The 21948-nt window shown below is 39.4% G+C and overlaps 1 protein-coding gene across 1 annotated transcript in view; it reads left to right on the top strand.

Annotated features, from left to right (window-relative positions):
• LOC103505322 (protein lap4) overlaps nucleotides 1-21948 on the top strand; it is a gene marked incomplete at its 5' end in the record, with an annotated part of 90571 nt that overhangs the window by 29134 nt on the left and 39489 nt on the right. The window contains 11 exons of the mRNA XM_026820647.1: nucleotides 9662-9740; nucleotides 11308-11397; nucleotides 13248-13368; nucleotides 13908-14200; nucleotides 14746-14879; nucleotides 16062-16173; nucleotides 16572-16744; nucleotides 17249-17364; nucleotides 17628-17747; nucleotides 18210-18335; nucleotides 20599-20751. Of these exons, the coding sequence (XP_026676448.1) occupies nucleotides 9662-9740; nucleotides 11308-11397; nucleotides 13248-13368; nucleotides 13908-14200; nucleotides 14746-14879; nucleotides 16062-16173; nucleotides 16572-16744; nucleotides 17249-17364; nucleotides 17628-17747; nucleotides 18210-18335; nucleotides 20599-20751 (1517 nt within the window). The remainder of the gene's footprint in view (nucleotides 1-9661; nucleotides 9741-11307; nucleotides 11398-13247; nucleotides 13369-13907; nucleotides 14201-14745; nucleotides 14880-16061; nucleotides 16174-16571; nucleotides 16745-17248; nucleotides 17365-17627; nucleotides 17748-18209; nucleotides 18336-20598; nucleotides 20752-21948) is intronic.

The raw sequence follows: 21948 nt of genomic DNA, 5'->3' as shown, positions 1-21948 counted from the left end.
GAGGCCTGATATTTGTCTAACCTGGACACTTTCTATTGATAGACTATTGGAAAGTACAAAGTAACCAACGGGCAAGGTTTATGAGTTTTACCTTTTGGTTTATGAGTTTATGATAAAAGTAGTATTGACACTACCTTTACCAAGGTATCATTCAGAGATCAATTTATAAAGCTGTGTGCGCACATAGTTGACTGCTGTTGATCGACGGTTTAAACCGTCCACACTGCCTCGACAACATATGTAGATTTACCTCGTCGATCGACGGCCGTCGACCATGTGTGGACATTGACACAGGTTAAAAGCTTCAAAATAGAAGTGTACAAGAAGTCTTTATTTGAGAAATAATCAAAACGAGGACTTTCTGTAAACATAGGAGTCTACAATGATTTTCTTTACAAAACAATACGTATGTACCTCACATACAGAATATGTACAGCAACACAATGTAAGTGGTACGTTATGGCTTGTGACTACTCATGTTGGCTATGTGTTTCGTGTGCTCCAAATGCACACCAAACGAGAACAGATAAAAAAGAATGAAAAATAAAATGTATATTGGAAGTGTAAGGTATCTTTCATTTGCAATTAAGTGGTACGTTATGGCTTGTGACTACTCATGTTGGCTATGTGTTTCGTGTGCTCCAAATGCACACCAAACGAGAACAGATAAAAAAAAAAGAATGAAAAATAAAATGTATATTGGAAGTGTAAGGTATCTTTCATTTGCAACGTAGAAATGTGTTAAGCGAAGAGAAAAAACAATAATTTTCAAACACACGAGACCCGAGAGTGAATTCAGCAAAATGAAGTTCGTGAGAATGGTAAAGTTATGGGAAGGGAGTTTTTTTCCGTGTTCGGGACGTACAAACATATTTCCAATTGTGATCAATTGAATTTCCAGTAGAGCACTCATGTGTTGCTTTAGCCTGAAGCAGTGCTGGAGCTTTGTTCAACCAGGTGAAAGGTTTTGAGAATATAGTGCCATATCAAGTGCTCTGTACTCTTGTAGACTTTTATCACGAAGGAAATGGTTTGTGCTATCATAACTTTACTCTGTTCAGTTGCTTACATTACTTTAGCGGTTAAGTTGCGTACCATGACCTGAGCTGTGGAGATAGTGGCCAAATATGATGATGTGCTCCAAATACCATATATCCATCAATTTTAAAGGATTCTCGGCATCAACATATTATCATTGTAGGTAGTTTAATGTACTTTTATAAACAAGCACTGAATTGACCGAGCAAGAACCCTCGGAAAATCCATTGATCAAAGGGAAAACCCCGAATATGAACATAATCTCTTGTCATTCACTGTCCCTCAACTATTGTCTCTCCTTTACCTCTCATTTTCATCGTTGATTTTGTATCTATGTATATTTCTAGTCTAAAACGAAGGGATATTCATAAGCATGAAAAAACTGACCATCGAAAATTTGACCCGAACACATTACTTTCCCTCCTATAGGATAAGAAAAGTAAAAGTAAAAAAAAAAAACAACAACACTAATGCAAGGGGTTAGAACGCCCACTCTTTCACTCACCGTCAGCTTAACCCACAGCACTGAAAGCATGAAAAAACTGACCATCGAAAATTTGACCCGAACACATTACTTTCCCTCCTATAGGATAAGAAAAGTAAAAGTAAAAAAAAAACAACACTAATGCAAGGGGTTAGAACGGCCACTCTTTCACTCACCGCCAGCTTAACCCACAGCACTGGCAAGCCATACTTATTGCAACGTTGCAGTGTGGAGACTGAAATAAGATGATAGCTATCTATAGCTGGAAACTTGAGTCTAGGAGAGAGAAAGAGAGAGAGACCCGGCACCACAAGAGGTCAATGTACTTCACAGGCAGCCAGAGTCAGAAGAGAGAGATAGGAAACTCTACACTTTGCTGAGAACCTTGGAGAGGTTATTCGAGTAATTGCCCGGGGCAAACTTTATCAGTGTACTTTATAATCCTGATCCTCAGTCTCTCCTATATCAGAACTGTTGGATAATAAATATGTTTCGATTCCATCCAGCTTGATTGATTGAACTGTACACATAGGTTAATTCAAAACATGTCAAATCTCATGTATTTTTATACGGACCTTTTTTCGCCGTGTAAATAATTTTTTTATTAAAATTGCATTTCACCTTTTTTTAAATGCGTAGAAAAAAAAAGTAAAAATCTGTTTAAAATTCAATCATGAAGTTTCTCCTCTCTTTTTTCCGCATTTTTTTCGACGACACCGAAGCGAATACAATAGTCCGTCCCTTATACCTTTTTATTACTATTGTAATAATAAAGGAAGGACGGACTAAAAATCTGTTTAAAATTCAATCATGAAGTTTCTCCTCGCTTTTTTCCGCATATTTTTTCCCTGATCATCATCTCTTCCATTTTGTACTTTCCTCTCTTCCTCTTCTGCTTTCTATTTCTCTTCATGTGTGGGCGAAAGAAGACTCGTCATTGATTTATTGGCTGGAATCGATTAGAACTTGCTATATTGGTGCTGTTTGGAACTCATTATATCCAGAGACTTCTCATTAAGGCTGATGATACACGGGTACCCTTTTACTACTCGAAATTTTCGGGCAAGACCCGGGTACCCCATTACCAGGGTGAATTCATCAGTCCTCCTTGAACAACATCTCCTAATTGTGGACCTGGTGGGACCAAAAAGAACAACTCTACAGAAATATCCCCAGAGAGAAATTTGGCCACAAAAGTACGAGTGCCCACGTAGGTACATGATACGTTCACTCTTCACTTAGTAGTACGAAGGAACTCATTATATCCAGAGACTTCTCATTAAGGCTGATGATACACGGGTACCCTTTTACTACTCGAAATTTTCGGGCAAGACCCGGGCCACCCGGGTACCCCATTACCAGGGTGAATTCATCAGTCCTCCTTGAACAACATGGTGCTGTTTTACATCGGGTTATTTAAATGAACAAGAATGTCTGGAGGATTAGCGGTTCTGATACCCGGGGTCCGATGTAGAGTTGTGTATATTATTTATGTTTACAAATTATTCAAGAAATTGAAGTTGGCCAAGTGCACTGAAAGCTTTGGTTGGTAATTATATCAGACTTCTTTAGTAAACCTGTTGAGACCATTGTTTCACACAGGTTGAGGAACACTAGTTGTAATGGTGGGTAAATAAAATGTCTAATTTATTACCTCTCCGTCACTTTTGTCCAGGATTGGGAACTCATTATATCTATAGAGACTTCTCATTAAGGCTGATGATACCCGGGTACATGTTTACTACTCGAAATTTTCGGGCAAGACCCGGGTACCCCATTACCAGGGTGAATTCATCAGTCCTTCTTGAACAACATCTCCTAATTGTGGACCTGGTGGGACCAAAAAGAACAACTCTACAGAAATATCCCCAGAGAGAAAATTGGCCACAAAAGTACGAGTGCCCACGTAGGTACATGATACGTTCACTCTTCACTTAGCAGTACGAGGTTCGAGGCTCTGACCTTCAGAAAAAGTTGGTCAGGTTTTTTATAAAGAAATTAATCGTATACTCGTATAGTCTTTCTAAAAAGAACAACTCTACAGAAATATCCCCAGAGAGAAATTTGGCCACAAAAGTACGAGTGCCCACGTAGGTACATGATACGTTCACTCTCCACTTAGTAGTACGAAGTTCGAGGCTCTGACCTTCAGAAAAAGTTGGTCAGGTTTTTTATAAAGAAATTAATCGTACACTCGTATATAGTCTTTCTTACTTATAGGATACTTAATTTATGCAGTTCACCAAAAAACTTACAAAACTACAGTTACTTTTCAGTACGCGAATACTTGTATGCTCGCGGTTCATTCATAAATAATCATGGCTGAGAACGAGTTTTGTACTTTAGTTCGCTCTGCCATTTCCGAAAGTCGGTGAATCTTAAACAATTAGGTCAGCTGGCGACTGGTAGCAAAAAGTTGAAATGCAGTTCACCAAAAAACTTACAAAACTACAGTTACTTTTCAGTACGCGAATACTTGTATGCTCGCGGTTCATTCATAAATAATCATAGTTGAGAACGAGTTTTGTTTTTTCGTTCGCTCTTCCATTTCCGAAAGTCGGTGAATCTTAAACAATTAGGTCAGCTGGCGACTGGTAGCAAAAAGTTGAGTCAAACTGGGGGAAAAGTTTTCATAAAAACTTGTCATCAAATATTCAAAAACCCTCCTCGGGCCACAGGCAAATAAAACATGGAATACTATTTGCATAGGGATATTTACTTTTGTACGGAAGTAATGGAAGTTAGAGTTGGGGTTTGTAAAACGCAAGTACTTCTGCTTCTACAACTTGTAGCCAGTACTGACCGTCGCGTCGCATTGTCATCTTATTTGAAACTGAGTTTTTGCAAGCCACAGGTCTCATTATTTCAAGAGATGAAAGAAAAAGTAATCACAAATCATATTCCCTTCTCTCTTCGATTTCGGGTAGATAAGACCTTAACAGTTAGGAGCATATTGTCTGCTGATAGATATACTCGTACACTAATGGTACAATTCCACGATGATAGGAGATGTACATCATGATGACATATTCTTCCATCTCTCAATAGAGGAATGTGATCTATGATAATTTTCCACTGGGGACAGTACCGTGCTTAATGTCAATTTAGTGCAAAGATAAGTTTTGCTTGGGATCCTTGAATATCTCGAGAGAGCATAGTATGACTTAGGATTTGGTCCTTGAGTATCATATCTCGAGAGAGAGAGTGCTTTATTTTAATTTAGACTTATGTTGGAAATGATAAAAGCATTTTACGAGACACTAATAAAATAAAATGCAGAAAAGTAATGTAGAATTATGTGTCCTTCGTCATAGAAATAAGAAAGTACCTTAGTCAGCCTATAGTTCGTTTGTAGGGTTGCACGTCTGCCTTGTACGCGCTAGGTCTTGGGTGCGATTCCCACCCGGGGCGTATTTATCCTAATCAGTTAAGGTTCGTTGTCGGAACGGCTGGCTTTTTCCTATTCGTGAAGACAATGCCCACTTTTGTGCAGTGAAAGTCAGACATTACAACAATATAGGCCTTGCGAATCAGACTTGACTTCGCAAACAGAATAGGTCGCGTGAATTGTGACGCGCTAGGCTGTGCATGCCGACCAGGTAAATCTAACACGCGTGCATGAGACATGCGCGTGGAAGAATTTACAATGCATACTGCGTTACGATTGCGCGAATGCGCGCAGAACGTGTGACATACGCTGTACGGAAGTAATGGAAGTTAGAGTTGGGGTTTGTAAAACGCAAGTACTTCTGCTTCTACAACTTGTAGCCAGTACTGACCGTCGCGGCGTCGCGTCGCATCGTCATCTTATTTGAAACTGAGTTTTTGCAAGCCACAGGTCCCATTATTTCAAGAGATGAAAGAAAAAGTAATCACAAATCATATTCCCTTCTCTCTTCGATTTCGGGTAGATAAGACCCTAACAGTTATAGTTCCCTTTATCAAACCTCGTGTTCAAATTGGACAGAAGTGATGTTAACAGATATCAGTTAAACTAACTAGGCTTAAAAAGGCACTGGCTTCGAATCCCGGCTGGGGAATTGTTTTTGTTGCTGGATAGGCACTTACACTTTTGGTTCCTGGCTACCCGTAGTAGATAAAGATGAAAGAAAGTACCCTGAAGAAATGCAAAAAATGTTTCCAGGTTTGGTCGACTTTTTTTAAAGAAACAGTTCAACAGTTAGTGGAGCTCATTATCTCCTAAGTGGACAGCATGACTAAGTCAGTTTTTATTACCCACTTATTATTATCAGTAGGTATTTCCATCTGATGAACAACAACTGGTCATATAAGTAATCTAACACAAACCTGTCTGGATATTAATACCATGTTATGAATATAGTGTCATTATACCAATGATATGTAGTGTCATTTTTGCTCTCTGGCCGTGTTACCGTGTAGTTGACTGGCCTGCCCACACAATAATATGACATTTCCCGAGGATTTATTATTATTATTAGTATTAGTATTTTTTTATTATTATTATTATTCACGCTTTAATAATTTAATTGTTTCAAAACCCGTCGTTCTACAACACTTTATTATTGTTATTGTAGGTAAATTAATTGGTAATTTTTTGAGAACAGAAGTTATCCCAATCCTTGGGCCCAACAATTCAATGTCACATATTAAGCTTATTTTTTCTCGAAAAGAAACTGATAGACGATAGTTTGTTTGACGGACTTCTCAGGAAAATACAAGGGGATGGGAGAGTTGTGCTTTATGGTTTTCTGGACAAAATTTGCACCACCATTTTCGTGATCCTGGTAAAAAGACCTTTAATTTGATATATAGGTTGACCAGGTTTGGATGAGTCCTTCTATGGGAACAGACAGACAGACAGACAGACAGACTGACTGACAGACACACAGACGACACCGAAGCGAATACAATAGTCCGTCCCTTATACCTTTTTATTACTATTGTAATAATAAAGGAAGGACGGACTAAAAATCTGTTTAAAATTCAATCATGAAGTTTCTCCTCGCTTTTTTCCGCATATTTTTTCCCTGATCATCATCTCTTCCATTTTGTACTTTCCTCTCTTCCTCTTCTGCTTTCTATTTCTCTTCATGTGTGGGCGAAAGAAGACTCGTCATTGATTTATTGGCTGGAATCGATTAGAACTTGCTATATTGGTGCTGTTTTACATCGGGTTATTTAAATGAACAAGAATGTCTGGAGGATTAGCGGTTCTGATACCCGGGGTCCGATGTAGAGTTGTGTATATTATTTATGTTTACAAATTATTCAAGAAATTGAAGTTGGCCAAGTGCACTGAAAGCTTTGGTTGGTAATTATATCAGACTTCTTTAGTAAACCTGTTGAGACCATTGTTTCACACAGGTTGAGGAACACTAGTTGTAATGGTGGGTAAATAAAATGTCTAATTTATTACCTCTCCGTCACTTTTGTCCAGGATTGGGAACTCATTATATCTATAGAGACTTCTCATTAAGGCTGATGATACCCGGGTACATGTTTACTACTCGAAATTTTCGGGCAAGACCCGGGTACCCCATTACCAGGGTGAATTCATCAGTCCTTCTTGAACAACATCTCCTAATTGTGGACCTGGTGGGAACAAAAAGAAAAAATCTACAGAAATATACCAAGAGAGAAAATTGGCCACAAAAGTACGAGTGCCCACGTAGGTACATGATACGTTCACTCTTCACTTAGCAGTACGAGGTTCGAGGCTCTGACCTTCAGAAAAAGTTGGTCAGGTTTTTTATAAAGAAATTAATCGTATACTCGTATAGTCTTTCTAACTTATAGGATACTTAATTTATGCAGTTCACCAAAAAACTTACAAAACTACAGTTACTTTTCAGTACGCGAATACTTGTATGCTCGCGGTTCATTCATAAATAATCATAGTTGAGAACGAGTTTTGTTTTTTCGTTCGCTCTTCCATTTCCGAAAGTCGGTGAATCTTAAACAATTAGGTCAGCTGGCGACTGGTAGCAAAAAGTTGAGTCAAACTGGGGGAAAAGTTTTCATAAAAACTTGTCATCAAATATTCAAAAACCCTCCTCGGGCCACAGGCAAATAAAACATGGAATACTATTTGCATAGGGATATTTACTTTTGTACGGAAGTAATGGAAGTTAGAGTTGGGGTTTGTAAAACGCAAGTACTTCTGCTTCTACAACTTGTAGCCAGTACTGACCGTCGCGTCGCATCGTCATCTTATTTGAAACTGAGTTTTTGCAAGCCACAGGTCCCATTATTTCAAGAGATGAAAGAAAAAGTAATCACAAATCATATTCCCTTCTCTCTTCGATTTCGGGTAGATAAGACCCTAACAGTTATAGTTCCCTTTATCAAACCTCGTGTTCAAATTGGACAGAAGTGATGTTAACAGATATCAGTTAAACTAACTAGGCTTAAAAAGGCACTGGCTTCGAATCCCGGCTGGGGAATTGTTTTTGTTGCTGGATAGGCACTTACACTTTTGGTTCCTGGCTACCCGTAGTAGATAGAGATGAAAGAAAGTGCCCTGAAGAAATGCAAAAAATGTTTCCAGGTTTGGTCGACTTTTTTTAAAGAAACAGTTCTACAGTTAGTGGAGCTCATTATCTCCTAAGTGGACAGCATGACTAAGTCAGTTTTTATTATCGGCACTGGCTTCGAATCCCGGCTGGGGAATTGTTTTTGTTCCTGGATAGGCACTTACACTTTTGGTTCCTGGCTACCCGTAGTAGATAAAGATGAAAGAAAGTGCCCTGAAGAAATGCAAAAAATGTTTCCAGGTTTGGTCGACTTTTTTTAAAGAAACAGTTAAACAGTTAGTGGAGCTCATTATCTCCTAAGTGGACAGCATGACTATGTCAGTTTTTATTACCCACTTATTATTATCAGTAGGTATTTCCATCTGATTAACAACAACTGGTCATATAAGTCTAACACAAACCTGTCTGGATATTAATACCATGTTATGAATATAATGTCATTATACCAATGACATGTAGTGTCATTTTTGCTCTCTGGCGTGTAGTTGAATGGCCTGCCCACATACATGACAACATTTCCCGAGGATTTATTATTATTATTATTATCTGTATTTTTTTTTTTTTAATTCACGCTTTAATAATTTAATTGTTTCAAAACCCGTCGTTCTACAACACTTTATTATTGTTATTGTAGGTAAATTAATTGGTAATTTTTTGAGTACGTAATGGCAGACGAGTCTATTCAATGTCACATATTAAGCTTATTTTTTCTCGAAAAGAAACTGATAGACGATAGTTTGTTTGACGGACTTCTCAGGAAAATACAAGGGGATGGGAGTGTTGTGCATGTGAGGCTTTGTGTACTCTCAGATTACAGCTCCCCAGGTTGGTTTACCTGGCTCGTATGTTTCTATTTACTTTGTACACAACCGACGTAAAAGCTCGCTAAAATAGTGGTAAGAACCCATTAGTTTTCAAAATTTTGTTCGGAGAGTTGTGCATGTGGAACATAATGTACCCTAATCAAGTCTCCTCACTTTTATGTCTTCGCATATAAACATTTGAGTGTTCTCACACTCACAAAAGCCATATAATTTTCTCCTAGATGCTTCATAAAAATAGGAGGGCGAAGAAAGAGTACAAATACCGAACAAAGGCCGACTGGCACATTTGCTGACTAACTGTGCCTTTTTATATTGCTTCGAATATAGACACTTAAACGTTGAATAATGCATTGTTTTCTACGTCCTGAAGTAATTGTACTTTTCTCTTCTGATACTTGCAGCAATACAGTCATATAATTGAATCTTAACCCATTGCTTCTTGGATGCATCGATCATCAATAAGGTCACATTTTTGACCCGTTACTCCTCTTCTTTGGATTCTTGATGTAACAAATGTAAGACTCTGGAGTCTTTTAACACATTGTATCCCGATCTTTCAGCGATTCATGCTCTAATTCTTGCTCTATATGACTGGCACTTCTATGTAAATACGTCATCTTATTATTGTATGTCACGTCATGTCATCGGGTTTAGTCTTGTTTTATAATTGTTTTCTATAATACTCGAACAAGCAGTAAATTCACACCTTTTTAAACCATGTTAACCCTTGTTGTCTTCGCTTTCGAACAAGAAGTAAATTCTCACTTTTAACCCTTGCTGTGTTCGCTTTTCTGTTACAGACATTCCTGACATACCAGATAATATCAAGAGTCTCAAGTCACTCCAGATAGCAGACTTCAGCAGTAATCCCATCCATAAGTAAGTGCCTAAGAGAGGAATAGAAATTTAGGAGTATAAAATAAAAGGGAAATTTATGAAGCCGTATTTCAGCAGTAATCCCATCCATAAGTAAGTGCCTAAGAGAGGAATAGAAATTTAGGAGTATAAAATAAAAGGGAAATTTATGAAGCCGTGGGGATATAGTGTCGTTATACCGGCGATTTAGAAGATGTTCCTCTTGGCAGTGAAGCTGAATAGGGTGAATGCGATCCCTTCAACATGGTAGCTAATTGTGGCTAGGATGGATTAAAAAATAGCCCATTTTACGATTTTTTAGGAGCATAGTCTGCATAGTCAATACTCACCAGTACATATTTAAATCTTTAAGTCTTTATTGAAATAAGTAGTCATGTACCAGGTACTACAGGTCTATTGACAACAGGGTTTACCCCGGTTTTATGCCACGAATACCTGAAGGAGCATAGTCTGCATAGTCAATACTCACCAGTACATATTTAAATCTTTAAGTCTTTATTGAAATAAGTAGTCATGTACCAGGTACTGCAGGTCTATTGACAACAGGGTTTACCCCGGTTTTATGCCACGAATACCTGGTGTATTGCTCTTATGGTTGGATTACATGAGGCCAGTAGGCAGTCCAGCTACTGGCCTTGTGTAAAAACACTACTGGCATCCATTCCAGATAGTTGGGCAGATGATTTAATTAGATTTCTATGTGTACACCAGTGCATTTGGCCAATTAGGCTGGAATGTTACTGGACACTAGTGGTGATTACACGAGGCTAGTAGCTAAACTACCTTGCTTAGATGAAATTCATAAGAGGAAAATGTTAGAACAAGAATTTCCTTTTAGAATGCTAGGCTAGCCATTCACTATCAGGTAGACTTGACAGATACACCTGATCAGGTGTACCTGTCAGTTCGAAAGAATAGTGAGTAGCTTTCTTGAGAGTCGGCGGCATTAGAGGTATAACTTTCATGCTAAATCACATGTAGCTTCTGACGCCCCTTTGCCTCTCTACTATGTTGAATGATACATCGTGTATTACCTATGTTGAATTAACCGTAGAAGCAAGTATTATGGAAGCTAGTAGTTTTTATAGTCTATACGTGGACCTGAACCTCACCGCATTACAATGCCAAGGTTGTAGATAACAGAGGTGTGAGGCTTATCAACAGGTAGGATTCGCGTGGTACCTACTACCGTACTACCTGCCTAAGTACTGTCCCATACTACATATAATCGATTTTACAATCGGAAAAATGTCAATTTTGGCTGGTGACACCTTCTTAATGGTCGGGACCACAATCTCAAATGAAGTCTATTTCTTCTGATTGCTCAGAAAGTTTTAGTGCAACAATTCGGACTTTTTATTCAAAGAGTTTTGATGGAGAGAACTGTAACAATGGCGGTCTTATTGTTCCGAAATCAAAGAGGGAATGATAGGAGAAAGTCACAGCCTTTCCGAAAACGAACGTTCTTTACGACAGGAGTCGAATCCGCGACCTAGCACTTACAAGACAGATGTTCAATCCTTCAAGCTAGGCTTGAAATTCCTTACACTGCACTTTTTATTGTTTTCAGACTACCCGGGGGCTTTATGCAGCTGAAGAATCTGAAAGTGCTGGGTCTGAATGATATGTCATTAAGTAGTCTACCTGCCGACTTTGGACTGTAAGTATTCTGGAAGTTGCTGATTTTTATTCTTTAGAAGTTGCTAATTTGTTTCTTATCCACTTCATAACGAGCTCGTTTTACTTTCCGTGTCCGTGATATACATAGCTATATATTTATCTATTCCACAATGTTGAAATAATTGGGGTTTCAAAACCCGTTGGTCGCTCAGAAACATGCATGGGGCCATGATGTTTTATTAGTGGTCAACGCGTTCGCGCTTGGTAAGCAGAAAGGCGTGGGTTCAATCTCAGTTAGGGTATGAAGTTTAGGTCTTCAATATTATCTAGAAATTTGACCACATAAAGAGACTATACTGGGGTAAAAGGACTCTTTAGTTCTATTCAATGAGTGTAAAATTGTCATGATAACCTAGGTTTAGATAACAGAGGTGTGAGGCTTATCAACAGGTAGGATTCGCGTGGTACCTACTACCGTACTACCTGCCTAAGTACTGTCCCATACTATAATCGATTTTACAATCGGAAAAATGTCAGTTTTGGCTGGTGACACCTTCTTAATGGTCGGGACCACAATCTCAAATGAAGTCTATTTCTTCTGATTGCTCAGAAAGTTTTAGTGCAACAATTCGGACTTTTTATTCAAAGAGTTTTGATGGAGAGAACTGTAACAATGGCGGTCTTATTGTTCCGAAATCAAAGAGGGAATGATAGAAAGTCAGCCTTTCCGAAAACGAACGTTCTTTACGACAGGAGTCGAATCCGCGACCTAGCACTTACAAGACAGATGTTCAATCCTTCAAGCTAGGCTTGAAATTCCTTACACTGCACTTTTTATTGTTTTCAGACTACCCGGGGGCTTTATGCAGCTGAAGAATCTGAAAGTGCTGGGTCTGAATGATATGTCATTAAGTAGTCTACCTGCCGACTTTGGACTGTAAGTATTCTGGAAGTTGCTGATTTTTATTCTTTAGAAGTTGCTAATTTGTTTCTTATCCACTTCATAACGAGCTCGTTTTACTTTCCGTGTCCGTGATATACATAGCTATATATTTATCTATTCCACAATGTTGAAATAATTGGGGTTTCAAAACCCGTTGGTCGCTCATTGTTTTCAGACTACCCGGGGGCTTTATGCAGCTGAAGAATCTGAAAGTGCTGGGTCTGAATGATATGTCATTAAGTAGTCTACCTGCAGACTTTGGACTGTAAGTATTCTGGAAGTTGCTGATTTTTATTCTTTAGAAGTTGCTCATTTGTTCCTTATCCACTTCATAACGAGCTCGTTTTACTTTCCGTGTCCGCGATATACATAGCTATATAGTATATATGTATCTATTCCTATTGGTGTAAAATGAGAAAATATCAGCCTAATATGAGTATTAATGTTGGTGTTTCAGGCGGGCAGCACACAAATGAGCGAGCGAAACGAATCTCCCGAAACCGAAGAAGATTATGAACAGGCTGAAGATATGGTACGTTCTATTTTCTCCCTAAATATACGGGTGTTCCCGAAAATAATTTAAAACCGTTTACAAAATAAATTAAGGATATTTGGTCGCTCAGAAACATGCATGGGGCCATGATGTTTTATTAGTGGTCAACGCGTTCGCGCTTGGTAAGCAGAAAGGCGTGGGTTCAATTTCAGTTAGGGTATGAAGTTTGGGTCTTCAATATTATCTAGAAATTTGACCACATAAAGAGACTATACTGGGGTAAAAGGACTTTTTAGTTCTATTCAATGAGTGTAAAATTGTCATGATAACCTAGGTCGACCTAAGGTAATAGGAAACAAGTCTTGTTTGAGCAGTATGAACAAGCACCATTGTTATTTCCATCCGTTTTGCTAAGACGTTCTTTAGGGTAACATAATCTTTTTCTTTTCCCCAGCCTCACTAGCCTAGAGTCTTTGGAGCTGAGAGAGAACCTAATCAAGACTTTGCCGGAATCCCTGTCCCAACTTGTCAATCTGGAGAGGCTTGACCTTGGGGATAATGAAATCGACGAATTGGTAAGTTTAAAACAATCTGATTGGATAATCTTAATCCACGTTTTTTTTCTCAAAGAGGTTTGATAGAGGGAACTATAATTAGTATAGGTAATTACTGAAGTCTTATCGTCCTGAAATCAATTCAGTTTATTGTATTGTTATTTACATACATTATATGCAATTTAAAATCAAAGAGAGAAGAAGGACAGGATAGGAGAAAATCAGCCGTTCCAAGAAAAAACATTATCTGTGTTAGAATAAAGTTCGCCACGGCCGGGAATATAGCCCGCGAACTAGCGCTTACAAGGCAGACGCGCTATACCCTCCAAGCTAACTAGGCCTGCCTCTAGCCCACCTCTGTGGCCGAGTGGTCAAGAGCACTGCCCCTCAACCCGGAGATGCTGGGTTCGAATCCCGACCAGGGCGGAAGTTTTCTAACCAGACTTTTACGTTCTTGGATAGGCATGGATGTAAAATTGTAAAAGAATGTCCCTTGAAGTAAAGTTCTTTAGGACCTGACTCTGGTTTAATTCTGATCAATCTTCCCTTTCCTCCCCCAGCCTCCCTACTTGGGCAAGCTCCCCGCTCTCCAGGAGCTGTGGATCGATCACAATCAACTCCAGCACCTCCCGTCCGAGGTGGGCCAACTCAAGAGTCTCACCTGTTTGGACGTATCGGAAAACAAACTCGAAGATCTACCCGAAGAGATCGGAGGTTTGGAAAACCTGACGGACCTTCATCTGAGTCAGAACCACATCGAAGTATTGCCGGATGGGATCGGACATCTGAGCAAGCTGACCATCCTCAAAGTGGACCAAAACCGACTGACTGTCCTCAACGAGAATATAGGACTGTAAGTTTTCATTTTACATCGTACACAGAAAGCCTACTTTGAGGCTTAAGTGTAGGAGCGAACAGTCCTAAAAGATGGGTTAAGGTTATACGAATCTTCATTTCACATATGGAAGGCACGGTTAGACTAGTGGGAACACGCTTGTTTGCCATGCAGAAGGTTCTGGGTTCTGAGCAAGCTGACCATCCTCAAAGTGGACCAAAACCGACTGACTGTCCTCAACGAGAATATAGGACTGTAAGTTTTCATTTTACATCATACACAGAAAGCCTACTTTGAGGCTTAAGTGTAGGAGCGAACAGTCCTAAAAGAAGGGTTAAGGTTATACGAATCTTCATTTCACACATGGAAGGCACGGTTAGACTAGTGGGAACACGCTTGTTTGCCATGCCCATGCAGAAGGTTCTGGGTGTGAATCCCACCATCGCATCGGCAAAAAAATTGCACTCTTATTTCGATTGCAAATGTTTCAACGGGTTACCTACTTTGTAGTGTTTTCCATTTTAGTTTCTATTTTATTTAACCCTTGTATGTTTTATTTTCAGTTGTGACAACCTGCAGGAGTTAATCCTGACGGAAAACTTCCTCGTAGAACTTCCTGTCTCCATCGGGAACCTTGTCAAGTTAACCAACCTCAATGTGGACAGGAACAGCTTGCACAGTATTCCTGTAGAAATAGGTAACGGTTAAACCCTCTGGGCATTATGCTAGCCACTCACTATCAGGTAGACTTGACAGGTACGGTTGAAAAGGTCCGCCTGTCAGGTCTATCTGAAGAGCACACACACACACACACACTCTCTCAGGTCTACCTGATAGTGCCTGAAGCTAAGCTTAAATAATAGTAAACCTGGCAGCTTTCTTATTTTTTGTTTTTCCTCAGCACTAGCACCAAAGAAGTAGCAGAGGTTGAGTGTTGAGGGCATCCACTCGTAAAATTTTTGTAGCCAAACGTCCGTCAGCCCAAAGCAATCATCCTAGGGCTGACGAAAAAACATCGAGCCCGTCTGAACACGTCATATTTTTCATTTACATTTCTGCTGTAACCCTAGATATGCATATTCGTATATATGCATACTTTAACCCCAATTTCTATATTTTCAGGCAATCTAGGACAATTAGGAGTGTTATCCTTGCGAGGGAACAAGCTGCATTATCTTCCTAACGAAGTAGGAAACTGTAAAGAACTTCACTTCGATTGCAAATGTTTCAACGGGTTACCTACTTTGTAGTGTTTTCCATTTTAGTTTCTATTTTATTTAACCCTTGTATGTTTTATTTCCAGTTGTGACAACCTGCAGGAGTTAATCCTGACGGAAAACTTCCTTGTAGAACTTCCTGTCTCCATCGGGAACCTTGTCAAGTTAACCAACCTCAATGTGGACAGGAACAGCTTGCACAGTATTCCTGTAGAAATAGGTAAGGGTTAAAACATATCTGAATAAACAATACAAACCCCCTGCCCCTACCTGTGAAGAGTAAAAGTTACTATTGTTCTTCGTTAGTCAAGGGTTAAACCTGGTTGTCAAGCTTAAGTAAATCTGACATTTTTGTAGTCCTCAGAAAAGGTTTTCCTCAGCTCTAGCACCAAAGAAGTACCTAGCAGAGGTTGAGCACGAAGAGCATCCACTCGTAAAAAATTTGTAGCCAAACGTCAGCCCAAAGCAATCATTGAATATCCGACACCTCAGGGGGTAGTTTGGTGATTTACTCCCGTAGGGCTGATTGAGGGGCTGACGAAAAACGCCAAGCCCGTCTGAATACGTCATATTTTTCATTTATATTTCTGTTGTAACCCTAGATATGTACTTTCTTATATGCATACTTTGACCGCGATATTTGCTTTATCCCTTGTTCTCAGGCAATCTAGGACAATTAGGAGTGTTATCTTTGCGAGGGAACAAGCTGCATTATCTTCCTAACGAAGTAGGAAACTGTAAAGAACTTCATGTGCTGGATGTTGCGGGCAACAGGTAAGATAAGGCGTAAGTGCCGGGACCACAGTACGAGTTTTAACTTAGTTTAGCAATTGAATTCTAATCGATTTGTCTGCTACAAAGTTCGAAACCACCAGCTTTGAATTTGGGTAATGCGTCTACCTTGTAAACACTATACCGCGGGTTCGATTCCCGCCTGAGGCGGATTTTATTCTGAACGGATAAGTTTCGCTCTCGGAACGGATAATGGTCACCGCCATAAGGTTTTTCTTTCAGTTATTTTGTACGTACTCAATGCTCGGCTATAATAAAAGGTACCTATGTAGGTATTTAAAATCTGCTTTCACAGTTAACCGAGTCATTCTAAAGCGGAGGAGGAAAAAAATCTTGCGGCATATTAACTGACCCTATGTTTCATCATTTTCCTCCCCCAGGTTGCAGCACCTTCCTATGTCGTTAGCCAATTTGAACTTGAAGGCAGTGTGGCTGTCGGAGAATCAGGCCCAGCCTATGCTCAAGTTCCAAACAGACACGGATGAACAGACGGGAGAACAAGTCCTCACCTGCTTCCTTCTACCGCAGCTTGAATACAGACGAGACAATCCAGGTAAAGTAGAGGCGCCCACCTCTGTGACCGAGTGGTTAGGAATACTGACTCAACCCGGAGATGCTAGGTTTGAATCCCCCCAAAAAAAAGTGGGGAACACTTGATTTAAGGGATTTCGTAAACAAAGATTTACTTTAGAAAGGGTAAGAAACGAAGAGCAACATAGAGCTGACTGGAAAAGGCTGACTGGGTGAATAGGAACACCGACCTCTTTTAAACGTGAAGAGCTGTAGAAAGATTTACTTTAGAAAGGGTAAGAAACGAAGAGCAACATAGAGCTGACTGGAAAAGGCTGACTGGGTGAATAGGAACACCGACCTCGTTTAAACGTGAAGAGCTGTAGAAAAAAAAAATTGGAGAGAAGTACATATGTAAGAAAGAAGTTGGAGTTGAAACTATTCGTACAAGTATAAGGTCCAGTGGGACTATTTTTCCAATTTCTAGGGTGATTTGAAAACCCCCGACTATTAACCATTGAAACTCATAGCTATGTTCTGTTTTCAGATCCCAATGAAGTCCCTAGTGATGAAGATTACAACTGGGAAGAGAGAGAAGCATCTCGAGCTCACTCTGTCAAATTCACAGATGATGTGATGATGTCTGAAACCGGCAAAGATGGGGTAAGTGTACTAGTAAATTTAGACATACACTGGACTGAAAACTCCGTACAGGGCAAACAGCTCTAAAAGCTGGGTTAAGATTATACGAATCTGACTGTTATGATGTCTGAAACCGGCAAAGATGGGGTAAGTGTACTAGTAAATTTAGACATACACTGGACTGAAAACTCCGTACAGGGCAAACAGCCCTAAAAGCTGGGTTAATGTTATACGAATCTGACTGTCTAATTAATAAAGCTCATACCTATTTCTTTGTTTTTCAGCAAACCTCATTCGTACGACAGAACACTCCTCATCCCAAAGAGCTGAAGGAGAAGGCCAAGAAGTTATTCAACAAGAGCAAAAGCCCCAACTCTAGTCTTACAACCGAGGAAATGGTGATGGTACGTAACATGACTTTCAGGTCCTTGTAATCCGGAAGATGCGGGTTCGAATCCCAACGGAGGCAAGGCGTTTTGTCCTCGTCATTTCAGGTCAACTTCCTTGGCCTAGTGGTTATCACATTAGGCTTGCACTCCGGAGGTCCCGGCTTCCATTCCCGGAGGGGTCCAAGTTTTTTGCCTCTGTGCTTGGAGTTCAGGACGCGAATTGGTATCAAAGGAGCCACGTAATGCTGTAAAATCCACAAAACGTGCGAAAAGGCTCTGCTTTACCACAAATAATTCATGATGTGATGTATCGATTTCAGGATGGAATGAAGAATATGTTGAAACCCGATACGTGTGCTTGGAGTTCAGGACGCGAATTGGTATCAAAGGAGCCACGTAATGCTGTAAAATCCACAAAACGTGCGAAAAGGCTCTGCTTTAGCACAAATAATTCATGATTTGATGTATCGATTTCAGGATGGAATGAAGAATATGTTGAAACCCGATACTCCTGTAGCGTCAGACACAGAACATATGAGTGAGCGAAGTGTAACGCCACATAGTGATGTACTTCCTCCCTCTGATAACTATGTGAGTAGCACTGTTCATTGTTAACCAGAGCTTTGTTTGCGAAACTATCACTTTTGTGAAGAGTTTGATACCCGATACGCCTGTAGCGTCAGACACGGAACATATGAGTGAGCGAAGTGTAACACCACATAGCGATGTACTTCCTCCCTCTGATAACTATGTGAGTAGCACTGTTCATTGTTAATCAGAACTTTGTTTGCGAAACTATCACATTTGTGAAGAGTTTGATTTAGCGAACTGTAACAACGGAGCGTTTACCGTCCCGATTTGTTTGGGCTAAAGTTTGCCCCCGGCGGGAATCGAATCGGCGACCTATCGTTTTCAAGACAAACGTCCTACCATCCAAGCTAACTAGACTGGTAATCAGGCTGTTCATTAGGGCAGTAATTTTTAAACTGGAAAATGAAAAGGGGTTGTTGTTCTATATTTGTTGAAATTTCAAGTCAAGATCTATGTTTTTTGGTATAATCCAAAGAAATGTGTTTAGTTCTTGGTGTTATATGAGTAAATGTTGGTATAAAATGAGTAAATATCAGTGTAATATGAGTAAATATTGTTGTAAAATTAGTAAATATCAGTGTAATATGAGTAAATTTTGGTGTAAAATTAGTCAAAGAGTTTGATATAGGGAACTGTAACAACGGAGCGTTTACCGTTCCGAAGTCAAGAAGGACAGGGTAGGAGAAAGCCAGCCGTCCCGATTTGTTTGGGCTAAAGTTTGCCCCCGGCGGGAATCGAATTGGCGACCTATCGTTTTCAAGACAAACGTCCTACCATCCAAGCTAACTAGACTGGTAATTAGGCTGTTCATTAGGGCAGTAATTTTTAAACTGGAAGATGAGAAGGGGTTGTTGTTCTATATTTGTTGAAATTTCAAGTCTAGATCTATGTTTTTTGGTATAATCCAAAGAAATGTGTTTAGTTCTTGATGTAATATGAGTAAATGTTGGTATAAAATGAGTAAATATCAGTATAATATGAGTAAATATTGTTGTAAAATTAGTAAATATCAGTGTAATATGAGTAAATCTTTGTGTAAAATGAGTAAATATCAGTGTTTTATGAGTAAATATCAGTGTAATATCAGTAATTAGATAACAGAGGTGTGAGGCTTATCAACAGGTAGGATTCGCGTGGTACCTACTACCGTACTACCTGCCTAAGTACTGTCCCATACTACATATAATCGATTTTACAATCGGAAAAATGTCAATTTTGGCTGGTGACACCTTCTTAATGGTCGGGACCACAATCTCAAATGAAGTCTATTTCTTCTGATTGCTCAGAAAGTTTTAGTGCAACAATTCGGACTTTTTATTCAAAGAGTTTTGATGGAGAGAACTGTAACAATGGCGGTCTTATTGTTCCGAAATCAAAGAGGGAATGATAGGAGAAAGTCACAGCCTTTCCGAAAACGAACGTTCTTTACGACAGGAGTCGAATCCGCGACCTAGCACTTACAAGACAGATGTTCTATCCTCCAAGCTAGGCTTGAAATTCCTTTTCTATAGTGTTTTACTAGAAAATAAGGATATTATAGTCAACTTTAAATTTACCTAGTCAGGGACCCAATCTTGAAAGGGATAATGTTTAAATTACCAGAAGACTGTATTAACCCGGTCTAAATTAAAACAAAACAGAGTTTGAGGTCTTCCAACCATTAGGGAGATTAGCACATTCGCAATAAAGTTTATAGCAGGTACACAAAGCATTTATCCATACTTTGAACTTGAGACTGAAAAGTCTACCGCAGACTAGGCCGCTGAAAAGAAAAACTATCACGCAGTCTAACCATTCCAGGACTTGGATATGTTACGGGAAAACCCCGACGAGTGGGTATGATATCCCGGTAAAAAAAAAAAAAAAAAATCTTAAATCTTTTGGGAAAATTCCGAAATTAAAATCTTCTTCAGGTTTTAACCGGTTAATTAAGGTGAATTTTCCAACACAAGTAGGGAAATATACGAAATTATATCGTTTCGGACTTTTTCAACGAGGTTTTCCTAATCAAGCATTCAACAGTTTCTCTGTTCTCCCATACAGGTGTTGTGGTTCTCGAGATAGAGCGATCAGTGTGTGAACTATGAAATGTGAAATGTGAACTGTGAATGGATCTTGTTCTTATAATATAAGATAAGATTATATCGTTTCGGACTTTTTCAACGAGGTTTTCCTAATCAAGCATTCAACAGTTTCTCTGTTCTCCCATACCCCCCTCGCTTCTAATCGATCATTTTACAATCTCTGTTCTTCCACACCCCCCTCGCTTCTCCAGGAAAGGCACGTCGGGTTTGATGAAGATGTGACGGAGCCCCCCAGTAGTGAAGGGCTCCGTCTACATCGGAGAGATACGCCGCACCATTTGAAGAACAAGCGAATCAATTCCAGCGGGGTGGCGCCCAGCAAAGTGGCGGAAATATTGGCCAATGTTAGTACCTTTGTAGTGCTTGCTAGTTGTGTGTTTTGTGTGTCTTGTGTTTAGCTCCCACCAATGAGCGGTCTTACCACTGAGAATGTCGATAACATAGTGTCAAGGGTTTTCTTTGACATCACCCATTTGATATACCGAGTATTTCTAAGCTCTGGAGTATGTAACTGAAAACTCTGTAGTAAGATCGGGCAAGAAACACAGGAACAGTTGACCTGTGCCAATTTCTTTGCTTTTGAGTATAGCTGTGATTTGTGTTATGCCAGTATTTGCATTGCATGCCCCTGTGTTGTATTTTGTTTTGTCCCTAATTAGTTTACCTTTGCTTTGATGGGACTGAAAAGTCCTTACCTTAGTTGTTCAACCACGAGGTTAAACCAAAAGTCCACTGGTGATGGAGAAAAAATCTAAATGTAGATTGATTGACATTTCAATTGAGTAAGCACTAAGAAAAGAAACCAATAGAAGTCAACTTATTCTTGTCAGATATAAGTTCTTTTACTTCTTGATATTAGTTTACCTTTGCTTTGATGGGACTGAAAAGTCCTTACCTTAGTTGTTCAACCACGAGCTTAAGCCAAAAGTCCACTGGTGATGGAGAAAAAATCTAAATTTAGATTGATTGACATTTCAATTGAGTAAGAACTAAGAAAAGAATCCAATAGAAGTCAACTTATTCTTGTCAGATATAAGTTCTTTTACTTCTTGATGTTGTTGATTTTGTGTGTGTCTTTCATTACTTTTCTTTGTTTTGCCCGTTTCACATGTGATTTGTTCTTTATGTACTAATATTATAGGTATATTATTTATTAACCCCTTTTTTATTTGAGTCAATATTTACTTGTTTTGCATGGTGCTTCTTCATTTTATTTATTTTAGCTCACGTTCTGTCGTGTGACTTGTGCCTTTTCACTGTTTTTCTTAGAGCAGTTTCTTTTACTTTATTGTTCCTCCCTACAAAAACTTTTCAGAAAGTTTGGCCCTTCGCGATCAGCAAGGTTACACTTTGAGTGTAAAGATGAAGTAGACGAACCCGATCTATGAAGGAGGGAAATTTCTTAGAGCAGTTTCTTTTAATTTATTGTTTGCCAGCCTAGTTAGCTTAGTTGGTAGTGCGTCTGCCTTGTAAGCGCTAGGCCGCGGGTTCGATTCCCGCCCGGGGTGGATTTTATCCTGATGGGATAATGTTCGTTCTCG

This window comes from Diaphorina citri, unplaced genomic scaffold (genome assembly GCF_000475195.1).
Source record: "Diaphorina citri unplaced genomic scaffold, Diaci psyllid genome assembly version 1.1 scaffold164, whole genome shotgun sequence".
Lineage (NCBI taxonomy): Eukaryota > Metazoa > Arthropoda > Insecta > Hemiptera > Psyllidae > Diaphorina > Diaphorina citri.
This window is presented reverse-complemented; position numbering and strand designations above follow the sequence as displayed.